The sequence below is a fragment of the Gymnoscopelus braueri genome (assembly GCF_963280865.1).
Source record: "Gymnoscopelus braueri genome assembly, chromosome: 4".
NCBI classification, from domain to species: domain Eukaryota; kingdom Metazoa; phylum Chordata; class Actinopteri; order Myctophiformes; family Myctophidae; genus Gymnoscopelus; species Gymnoscopelus braueri.
Genome location: NC_137605.1, coordinates 38999095 through 39011327, shown reverse-complemented (window position 1 = coordinate 39011327; position 12233 = coordinate 38999095). Strand labels below are relative to the sequence as shown.

Here is a 12233-nt window from a genome sequence, read left to right as displayed (position 1 = left end):
ACAATTAAACCCCAAGGTTCAATAACTTGTGTTGGCTTCTTTGGCAGATGCAACTCAATAAACCACACCATCAAGATTATAATAAAGTTGTTTATTGAAAAGGATAAGGGAGGGAGGGAGGGGGGGAGAGAGAGAGAGAGAGAGAGAGAGAGAGAGAGAGAGAGAGAGAGAGAGAGAGAGAGAGAGAGAGAGAGAGCGAGAGAGAGAGAGATTTTTATCCTATGGTCTTATTCATACTGAATAGAGACAACAGAGACACAATCTTAAGTAAGGTAAGGGTTAGGGTTAGTTTCTTACTCATGGACACATAGACCGGGTGAAAAATAGCCTCTGAAAATAAGCCTGGTTTACTGGTTGGAGACCAGGCCAGCTGCACTGATGTTCCATTAGAACTTAACTGAGATTGTCTTTGCTGGTGGAAGCTATGAGAGGTCTTGTTTGGTTCTAGTGTGTAAGCACGAAGTGGTCAACTGGTCAAGGCAGAAGAAATGTTTCCGTTCCGGGATTCTTCGATGTCGAAAGAGGACCGGATGCTATTCCAAGCTTGTTGATCCAAGGTGAAGACAGCGACTGCACTTGTCCTTTTGACTGAACATAGCGGGATGCCTGTGTCATGCCGCTGATGTCCCGATGACTCAGCCACAACCGTATAGGCCTATGAGTTCACACTACAGCTACGCCCAAATATGTTGTCTAATCCAGTGGTTCTCTATCTTTTTTGTGCCGCGGATGTATTTGGCCGCGAACCCCCATCTAAAAATATTTTGTGCCAGGGACCCTCAGAAGAGGAGATTCTGGGTTCAAAATTCTAAATTATTCAACATTTTCCAAAACAAAATCATCACAAAGAAAATACAGGGAAAAAAAGAATATATACAAACAAAAACAAAAGCAAAAAAAAAAAAGCAGGGGGGAAAATAATACTGTATGTACAAACAATGGGGGGGGGGGGTGAGGGTCAAAGCAATAATAACACTATAGTACAGCAATTGGGGAGTGGGAGTCAGGGCAGAAAGAAAAGGGGGGGGGGTTGTCTATCTAACGGGAAAAATGGAACTACCTCCTTTTTTGGCCTTCTGAAAGATGAATTTTCAGGGCTGATTTAAATGAGCCCAGCGAACTGCATTTTTTGAGGGATGGTGCAGTCATTTTCCAAAATCAACTGTAAAGGAATACACCTTCACTGCCCTCTCATGTCTTGTTGCTGTTTTCGGCCGGGGGTCCGCCAGGGGGTCCCCGCGGACCTCTGGAGGCCATACAAACACTCAGCGCGATTTTTGATTTTTTTTGAGAACCATGATTTTGGGGGTCTCCGCCGCCCCATCGCTACACCAGGAAGGTGCCTCTTCCTGGGCATGGTCCCTACCTACCCGATGGTACAAGTGGCCACTCTCCCCCGATGCGAAATTTCGCATGGGGGGAATATAATATTATATATATCATATGCCGCTATTTTGGGTGAATTTTTTGTGTTTTGGGCATTAAGGGGTTAATAATAAAAAATGCCCAAGGGATTTCACCGGGCACCCTCTTGAATCCTTAAGAGGGGACCCCCAGCAGCAAGAATCAGTTGAGAAAAAAACTTTAACCGACGAAACCACGTTAAGCCCCATGACTCCCGGACTATGTGATAACCTGCTGTGCGTAGGCTACTTCCCAACTTCAATGAAAATGATTCACTTTTGTGTGTTGTCCAAGGGGTTTGCAAATTCCCGTAAATGGTCAGATTGATTCTGACCGGGCTTTTCTTTTACAATGATATTTGTCCAGCTGTTTGAGCAAGACAAATATCACCCCGGATGGACGTGGCCTGAGGCATCATTAAGGGCACCATGAAGAGACTTGGCAAGATATCAGAGCCCTGAATGAGGACAAAACAAAACAAAACAGCAGTTCTCACTTAATTAATAGAACATGACAGGGCGTGTGTCATGGCAAATATCACGGCAGTGATTGCAGGCATGAGTCGGAAGTGAGTGTCATAGATCAACAAACGTGTGATGTTGATACAACCTCAAGACTTCCATTACTTTCATTCCATTACTTTTATAATTTATCAGTTTTTATACAGATTACTGGTTCCTCCAATCTAACCAGACAAGACAATACATAGTAGGGTCATCTGTGGCACTTCCGTGACCGTGGAGAGCAAAGGTCCGTTTCTCAATGGATTTGTCATCTAGGGGTTATTAAACTTTTGGCCTCAGCCAAAAGTACACCTTGCGTATGTCACTGATCACATGACCTCAATCAAGAATATCTCAATATGTTGCCTAGAACTGGATAATTGATTGAGGTTGTGTGATCAGTGACATACGCAATGTGTACTTTTGGCTGAGGCCAAAAGTACACATTGCGTATGACACTGATCACATGGCTGAGGCCATGTGATCATGTGTACTTTTGGATGAGGCCAAAAGTGTGTATTTATACTGCATTTATATTGTGTACTTATACTGCATATTATTCAACTCATCATGAGCAGAGCTTTCATTAGAGCCTAATAAGAAGGCTCTGTGACGATTTTGAAAAAAAAAACTTTTGGAGCTCATAATTGGCAGCCATCTTGCATTTGAAGGTCAACAATAGGTCAAATCATTATATAAACACCAAATATGTATTCCTTGACCAAGATACGCTCTGAAACCATGTATTGTGCATCATTGTAGGTCAAACCATTAAAAAGTTCATTTTCACGGCAGCCATTTTGGATTTTGGTCTCTGACAAATTTTCCCCGCCCCTTTTAAAAATACACCCCGGCTAAATTAGTTTAATAACCCTCCTAGAAGACAAATCCATTGAGAAACGGACCTTTGCCTCCACGGTCACGGAAGTGCCACAGATGACCCTACTAACAGGTCTTTGACAACTTCCTGAAGTTATGTCAATACACAGCAACCATGAGAGTGTAAAAGATTACCCTGTTTAATTACCGTGTTTAATGTATTTTAACGCTTTTTTTCACTTGCATCATTTAGTTCTAGCCTAGGTCAAATTTATTTTTCAGCTAGGCACAGCGCCTAACCCTACAAGGATTTATGTACCTTTCAGACGTTTTTCTTCACAATAATGACAAAATGTATTTGAGTTAGACTTGTTATTACTGTATTAAATAATGTGATGGAAATAAACGGTCAATGTCACACTCAAGTCAATAAAGATCTCAATCAACTCTAATGTAAACCAATAAGTAAAGTACTAAATTAATCTAAGTCCTCCAAGAACAACAAGCACAGGCAGACAAAAAATAAAATAGTGTTTAAAGTTTTCATGTTTAAATAACATACTGTTGCACCCTGTTAGCATGAAATCTTTACAGCAATAATAATAGTATGTCTGTTACTAAAAGGCAGGACGAGATTAACAATAAACTAACAATTCGTTCATCTATAGTGAAATGTTATTGTAATGACCATCTAGGATAGTTAGATGAGAACAGGAACAAAATACCAAAATAGTTATTTAGAGAAACTAAATGAACAGTGAGCTCTCTTATCACTATGACATCATATATGTTCATGCAACCTCATGTTCACATGAGGATGGTATTATTAACACAACAGTCTAGTTTTAAAACATGCATTTAACGTCTGTGATGATTCACCGCTAATATTTTTTAATACAAGAAAATAGCCTCTGACTACATTACAGAAAACAAAGCAAACACCCATCAACCAAGTTAAAATGAAGGCCTTTTCACGTATGTTAAAATGAAGGCCTTTTCACATGTTAGTTAAAATGAGGTCTTTTTAACACTAGTTCAAATGAAGGCCTTTTAATACATTTTAAAATGAAGGCCTTTTTAACACAAGTTAAGGCAAGTTCAAATTAAATGAGATAATTAATGAGACTTTTTAGAACCTTTCAGTCCAATAAGAATAAAATGTAAGAGCAATTAGTTGATTAAGCAAATGTGAAGATTAAGAAAAACATTACAACTAAGCCATGAGAATGTAGATGTGCAGAGCTGTGACAAGTTGACAGAGTGACAGGGTGACAGAGTGACAGGGTAACAGAGTGACAGGGTAACAGAGTGACAGGGTAACAGAGTGACAGAGTAACAGGGTAACAGAGTGACAGAGTAACAGGGTGACAGAGAGAGAGAGAGTGACAGTGTGACAGTGTGACAGGGTGACAGGGTGACAGTGTGACAGTGTGACAGGGTGACAGTGTAACAGAGTGACAGGGTGACAGTGTAACAGAGTGACAGAGTGAGAGAGTGACATGGAGACAGTGTGACAGGGTGACTGTGTGATAGAGTGACAGTGTGACAGGGTGACAGAGTGACTATGTGACAGGGTTACAGGGTGATAGAGTGACAGTGTGACTGTGACAGGGTGACTGTGTGACTGTGTGACTGTGTGACAGGGTGATAGAGTGACATGGTGACAGGGTGACAGAGTGACATAGTGAGTGTGACAGTGTGACAGGGTGATAGAATGACAGGGTGACCGAGTGACATGGTGACAGTGTGACAGGGTGATAGAGTGACAGAGTGACAGTCTAACATGGTGACAGAGTGACATGGTGACAGTGTGACAAGGTGATAGAGTGACAGAGTGACATGGTGACAGTGTGACAGGGTGATAGAGTGACAGGGTGACAGAGTGATGTTCACACATAAAGCTGGTTACTTCCAGTATGAGGGTGTAGGTGGATCTGGGTCTGTTTCCAGGTAGAGTCGAGCTTGTTCTGTCAGAGTTATCTGAGCATCTGTCCTGCCAAACACTACCGCCTGCCACCACACACACACACACACACACACACACACACACACACACACACACACACACACACACACACACACACACACACACACACACACACACACACACACACACACACACACAGGGTAACTCTATGAGGTAGGGGTTGTTGGTTCTATTCTCCGTATACAGTAACTCTATAGGTTAAAGGTTGTTGTACCTCTAGCTGGCTGGGTGGGCAGACAGTTGGCTCCATACAGGGGAGATGCTGAGTCAGCCTGTTCCGGCTGTCAGTCCCCATACGGGATAGGAGATGGGGGGGACGGGGGGAGAAGCTCAGCACCTCACAGCCCAGTAGAGAGTCACTGTGTGGGGCTCCATGGAGCATGCTCTCTCCCTGGATCTGGAGAGAAGAGGGGCGCATGCTACCATTTTCGGTGGTCACCTTATCACCGCGGTGGTGATAGAGAGAGCTCTCTCTCTCTCTAACCCTAACCGGTGATAGGGTGACCTGACCACCTCATTTGGTAGCATGCGTGGGTATGTAACTCTACAATCAACATCTCCAAAAAAGAGGACAAGGCGTAACTTTACTTGAACTTTACTTGAAGAATGTCAGATTTACATCCGTAAAAAGACAAAAGTTTCCAAGGCTCTATTTAGAGCAGAAAAAACTGTATAGGCACTAGGCAGGAGATAACACTACAGTGTGGCTGAGGCAGTGACTTCGTTACTTATAGCTGTGGAAAGTACCACACCTGCTACTTACTACTGTGATTGCACTGTCACACCTGTTACTACTTTGATGATGATCAAAACATTGGACTGGGTTACATATTTAACCAAACTACCACAAACAGCCACAAGAGGGAGTTATCCTTACGCTCATTGTAGGTAAATAGAAAACATAAGGATACAATAAATGTATGCAAAATAACACAGATATTAAACAAATCTGAAGCCAGGGGCATCACAATGTAGAAGCTGCTATTTCATAGCTCATCTATGCACACCTCTAGGCTGCCTTGTTATTGTTGTCATCATCATCATCATAATAATGGTGATGATGATGATGATGATGATGATAATGATGATGATTATAATTCATACCTGTGTGTGCGGACATGGCCGGCTGGGACTCCACACCTGGTTCCAAGAAACTGTATTCTGAGACACAAAAACACCAGCCAGGATTTAACGTCAACACTCATAACGCGTTGCAACACGTTGTGCAATTTGTGCGCTATTTTCTGTGAAGAAGTTCTACAATAATCACCATATGCATGATATTTTACTATAATAGGGCAGGGTCTCATGAGCTTGGAAGGATTCCAAGTTTTTCTTTTAAGGCAGGGGTTTTCAACAAATTTTGACCCAGGGACCACCATCCTGACTAAGAGCAACCTGGGGACCACCACTATTGTGCGTGGTGGGTCCATCATAGACCCACCCCACTTTTTTCCCGATATCCGATATTCCGATATTGTCCAACTCCTAATTTCCGATACCGATATCAACTGATACCGATATATGCAAGCTTTTTCACCAAAAGTCAACTAATTGTCAGGAAACATCACATATCTAATCAAATAAAATAGCTATAATATCAATATAATATCTGAAAAAATACAGTGATTTTGTTTGTTTTCAATGAAGTGAGTCCTGTGACTCAATGGTGAGTCCCACTAATCTTAGATTAGATGTTGGCCTATTTGACAGTGCAGAAGCATAACTGCTTTTATGCCTATAACATTAACGAGCGTCAACGAGTGTCAGCTAGACACAGACACACACACTAGCCCTCTGCAGTGCTCTAATTTGAAAGTGACTGGGGTCTGTCTCATTTCTCAGCAAAAGCCCTTGAATATGATGGTATATGATTAAGGATTACTGTGATTATGGTAAGCTCACATTTCATATCACACACACCATACAGTGAGAACTCCTGAAACGTATTAAAAGTTTTTAAAAAGTCTGCGGACCACCGGTTGAAAACCCCTGTTTTAAGGGACTATGGGTGATGCTGCAGCTGATGGCTTGATAGAGACACACGGGGACTACAAATTTCACGCCCACTTTTGAGACAGCGCCGCTACTCGAGGTCCGTTAGAACGATGAACTGCAGCTGCCAATGCATTCCCTATGAGAGGATATGAAAGTTAGCCTACTTTTAAAATTATCCTGCATTAACTGAAGACGATATTGATTTCCAAATGTATGGAGTGTCTTTGTCAACATATCTTCTTGTTTTCTTAATAGTTGATGTGTTTCACATTTAATTTGCCACTTTAACGAGTTACCCATAATGTTAACACAGCAGAGGGTAGACAGCAGACAGACAAGTTTTCGCATTTCAGTGACATCACTGTCTTTACGAGCGCCGAGCGCCGACCAGTGGCGTACCCACTGTAGGAGAGGCGGTCGCCTGCCCAACTAAGACCTCGCCTCCCCTAAAAAAATAAAAATAACCCGAAAATGTGTCATTGCGTGCTTAATGTCCATCCAACAAGCTTTGAACTGAGCAGATTGGACCTTCTGTTCCAGAGATAATGACCAAAACCTATTGAAAACGGCCAATTTCGCCAGTTTTCTGGGTATTGAAAACCTCAAGGGATGCGTCCGTGACATATATACCATGCGACCACTTAAACTCTGGATCTCCGATGCTAGCGGTTTTGACATACTGATGGAGTATATTATAGTATATTGTGGGTAGTATATCGAGATGAAAGATATGGGACATTAAAAAGGACAAATTAAACAAATGGGACAGATTATTAGAACACAAAAAAAATCGCTACAGCCTCAGTAGTTAACCAGTGAAATGACGGTATTTTACAATGCCTCTCATAGACCATAGAGATTGCATTGAGAGCTGCAGTTCATCGTTCTAACGGACCCCGAGTGTCAAAAGTGGGCATGGATTTGTAGGCCTTCCGCTTCCGGCCGTGTGTCTCTATGGCTTCATAGATTTGTTTCATGAGTGTTGTGTAAATTACATGTTTTTTGTTTGTTTGTTTACAAAGTATCTTCGCAAATAATATGTTGGATTCACGTTAATGTGTCAGAATATTTTTTTCTCTCAATTTTTTCTTAGAAAAACAAAACATTCCTCTCACACAAAAATGTGATGGCCCTCACTGTTTTAACTCGGAGGACCCCCTAGGGGTCACAGGCTCCCTGTTGAAGACCCATAGGGTGTGCTTTGTAAATGTTTGTAAGTGAGTCAAACATTTTAAATCAATTCAAATATCGCCATGTGTAAAGGTCATAACGACGCACGTCAAAATAGCCGCCCCCCAAATCAGGCCCAATGTACCTACCCCACAACGGCGGAATTAGACCCTCGCCAGCGCCAGCACGTACGTCTAATGACGCATGTTGACGTCCTGTTCAGCATTCCGATTATGCTACTGTTCTATGATTTGTGCGTGTTCTCAATTGGTGTTTTCCCTGCAGCGTGCGGCAGCGTGACGCTTACAGTTGGTGCTATGGGTGACAATCCCATTATGGACCCTTACTTAATCCCATTATGGACCCATTATGGACCCGTCTGGAGTGTACAAATGGAACCTCACTGGTTAATTTGTTCACTCTCAGAGTTATGGGGGTCCTTGAAATTAAAACGTTTGAGATCCACTGGTACAGATGTAGCTAAGATGTGACATCATGGGTTCCTATTTGAAGTCACAACAGTGTAACAATTTACCTGAACAGACAGGTCGAGCGGGGAGTCCCACCTTTGCTGCATGACCACCTCCATCTCCCATGGCAACGCCTTGAATACACACACACATACACACCATAGATTAAAATACAGATATATATACACAAAAATAAATTCACACATGCATGCAAACCTTCCCCACCCCCCCACGCACACACAAAGTTCAAAATACAGATATATATAATACACAAATTCACACTCTCTCTCTCTCTCTGTCCCACACTCTCTCATGCAACACACACACAGTTCAAAACAGATACACTGTATAATACACAAATAAATTCACACTCTCTCTCTCTCTCTCTGTCCCACACTCTCTCTCTCACACACACACACACACACACACACACACACACACACACACACACACACACACACACACACACACACACACACACACACACACACACACACACACACACACACACACACACATACACACATACACACACACACCATAGATTAAAACACAAATAAATTCACACATGCATGCACGCAAGCCCACGCACGCACGCACACAGTTACACATCTTTCAAGATGAACTCATGGACAGTCTATAATAATCACCCCAGATCAATAAAGATGAAATACAAGGGCTCCATGACACAAGAAATGTGATTTTTCTGAATAAAATTGTGATTGGGGGATGTGCTGTGATGCATTTGAAAACAGCTATTATATTCATTTTTCACTGCGTTTAAAAATGCTCCACATATTTGGCGCGCGTTGACATGACTTTTCATTTTTGCTAATATGGAACAAAGACTAGCATTCACATTGAGGTAAAGTTGCAAATAACACAAATTAGAAATGTGTACATGATGCAGCAGATTATTCGATTAGTAAAATTCAACAAATTACATTTTCTGTCAAGCTATTAATAATTATTAAAAATGTTTTCACCCTAGCTGTGTTTACTATGATGTCTATAATCTTAAATAGACTAAGGTATGTTTAACCTGTGTATAAACAGATTATATGTTTAACCTCCAAGATGTTAGCTCCGGCAAGCTCAGTCGATAGAGCACTAGGGACTACAAGGTTCAGGATTTGATCCTGCCCACCGCCATCTCAGCGTATGAGTATGGCTTGGGTACTAAGTCAAGTGGGAACTGATGGTAGATGTTGAGCTAGAGCATTGTAAGAGGATAGATGCCCTTGTTGCTCGCCCGATACCGACAATAAGCCACTCCTACCTTCCTTACTTACAGTAGGCTACTTAACCTAAACCAGCGATATGTTTAACCTGTGTATTGAGAGGGGACATTGTGTTCTCTAGTCCCTGGAGGCTGTCCTGTCTGGTCCAGATGAGTTTAAGTGGGGATGGGGTTGAAAGACATTGGAATTCGATGACTTTCCTCACATTTGGAGTGCTGATCCTTTTAGAACAGAAGCGTATTGGATTAAATCTACTGTACAGATAGAAGAGAATAGAATCTTAATCTTTATGGAATCTTTGACCACTGCTAATGACTAAATTGACACAGAAATCAATATTTAAAAAGAGAAAGAAAATACCTGGGAATATCATATTTGTAGGTTGCCAAGCAGTCTCAGGGTTTGCCATTTGTGTTGACTGTCAAGTTTCATTTATATTCTCAATATGTGGACTTTTATGCACTCGATTGCTTAATGTATGTCTTTTTCTTAAAATTATGATTTATATGGACTATAAAGTTTAAAGTTGATTTTTGTTTTTTTCATGTTGTATTTTTCAAATGTATGTATTGTTTCTATATGTGGACCCAGGAAGACTAGCTGTGCTCATTGCAAGTGTCATTGACACGAGTGTCCCTGACATGCATCAAGTTAGGCCAGTTGTACATATTGCAAGCGTCAAAATCATCTCTATTTGCCTGTGTACTGTATTGTTGCTTTGCTTTATGCTTCAGGCCACAGCTAAAGGGGATCCTAACAAATAGGAGCGCTGTTGTTTTTGGCAGTGTATAAAGAGACAGGAAATGGAGGGCAGAGAGAGGGGAGACATGATGCTAGATGATGGGTTTAGAATTTAGGTTACAAAGTCAACATAAATGCAACCCTTCTTCACAATGGGACATTTCTAACAAGTAATGCAAATACATTAGAGAGTTACATGAATTACAATTCCAAAACAAAACCGATCTTTGTGAGCTTGTAGATCGGCTGTTTTTGGCAAATGTTCCCCTCAGAATGCTGGGGTTCAAGTGGTTAAGAGAAACAACAACTGGTCTCTCCCACCTACAGCAGCAGTTAATGAGCTAAATGATCCCACCTGGAGTTGAGTGGCGTGCCTGTGCTGTGTGTGCGTGGGGGGGTCATCAGGCCAGAGGAGAGCCCAGTCTGGTCAACAGTCAGCGCCTTGCTGCCACTCATGTTGAGGAACTGAACAGAGACACAGGACACACGTTATGTTCTTAACCTGCCTGCAGCAATGCATGCTGGGGAATTGTTATCAGTTTGTTAGCAAAATAGCTTGAGAATATTTTTGGGTTGAAAAGGTCAAAAGTCAATGTCACAATCCAAGTCAAGGTCAAAATTACGTGATCGGTCATATCTTAGGATAAGTAGAACATGAGAGTTTGGTGTGAGGTGCATATATTTGACAGAATCCACACGTCATGAAGCAAGCTGCAAACAAATCCAATGAAAATCATATGAAATCACCTGTTCTTTGTTTTGAATCCTAACTCGTTTTTTTTTTTTTTTTTTCATTTTACTTTTGGCGAACCTTTTATAATCCTTTTATAACCACTTTTATAATCTTGTATTAAGTTAAATTCCTCCTGTGTGCACACATAACGATACCCTATCTGACTGCATTACTGTGTGTGTGTGTGTGTGTGTGTGTGTGTGTGTGTGTGTGTGTGTGTGTGTGTGTGTGTGTGTGTGTGTGTGTGTGTGTGTGTGTGTGTGTGTGTGTGTGTGTGTGTGTGTGTGTGTGTGCCTGTCCCCCTCACCTCTGACGGGGAGAAGGAGAGTTCAGTGAAGTGGGTGCTGCTTAAGTCACATTGCTTCTCTGCACCTCTCTGTGGAGAAATTATCTTAAAAACAATATTTATAATAATACATTTTATTAGCGGTTAAAAAAACAGATAATTAACACTAAACAAAAACATTTGAAAGGCACTGCATTCATGAGTTCTTTTTTTTTTGTGCAACTTTAGAAGGCAATTATAGCCAACTGGAATGGAATATTATAGCCAACTTGAATGGAATATGCAACATCTGAATGATAAATGTTGATCATATGATTCCAGAGATAATGTGTACTAATTTGTGTGAATGGTGGACAGAATCTGTTAACCTGACTTGAAGAAAATGCTAAATGACGGAAAATCTAGAAAGGTGGAAATTAGCATGGCCTATATGGATAATTAGTCATGATCCAGGGAATCCAAGAAAAATGTGATCGTACGACTTCTGTTCAAAAGTTATAGGACTACTGGGAATGTGCATGCAAAGTTGGACACCTATCGGTCCAGCGGTGTGCGAGATTAGCCGTGCACAGATGGATAGACACACAAACGGACACATGGGCACACTCAGACATGTCTTCACCTTCCGGCCTGGCAAAGACAATAAAAGTGACATGTGTGACAAGTGTCATATGGACAGTTAAAATATTCTAGGCACACAAAATGAATTAAACATACGTAGGGAGGAAGCATGTGTTGGGTTGTGATGGGAGGCAGTGGGGAGGTGACAAAGGGAGGACCAGTGTGTTGGCTTGTGGTGGCAGGCAGTGGGGAGGTGAGAATGAGGTGTGAACTGAAGGACATCGTTGAAGGTCCCTGGTACTGTGTCCATGTGTAGTCGT

General features: G+C 41.6%; 2 protein-coding genes across 4 annotated transcripts in view; both read right to left on the bottom strand.

Annotated features, from left to right (window-relative positions):
• LOC308084491 (plasminogen-like) overlaps window positions 1-5131 on the bottom strand; it is a gene marked incomplete at both ends in the record, with an annotated part of 52140 nt that extends 47009 nt beyond the window's left edge. Inside the window, 2 exons of the mRNA XM_080427156.1 lie at window positions 4306-4504; window positions 4928-5131. Of these exons, the coding sequence (XP_080283282.1) occupies window positions 4306-4504; window positions 4928-5131 (403 nt within the window). The remainder of the gene's footprint in view (window positions 1-4305; window positions 4505-4927) is intronic.
• The window catches only part of ddc (dopa decarboxylase), an 87767-nt gene extending 76995 nt beyond the window's left edge, over window positions 1-10772 (bottom strand). For all 3 annotated transcript variants that reach the window (XM_080425530.1, XM_080425531.1, XM_080425532.1), the window contains exons 1-2: window positions 10689-10772; window positions 8417-8485 (exon numbers count right to left, since the gene is read on the bottom strand). In XM_080425530.1, the coding sequence (XP_080281656.1) occupies window positions 8417-8470 (54 nt within the window). In that variant the 5' untranslated portion in view covers window positions 8471-8485; window positions 10689-10772. The remainder of the gene's footprint in view (window positions 1-8416; window positions 8486-10688) is intronic.
• Window positions 10773-12233: the final 1461 nt, after the last annotated feature.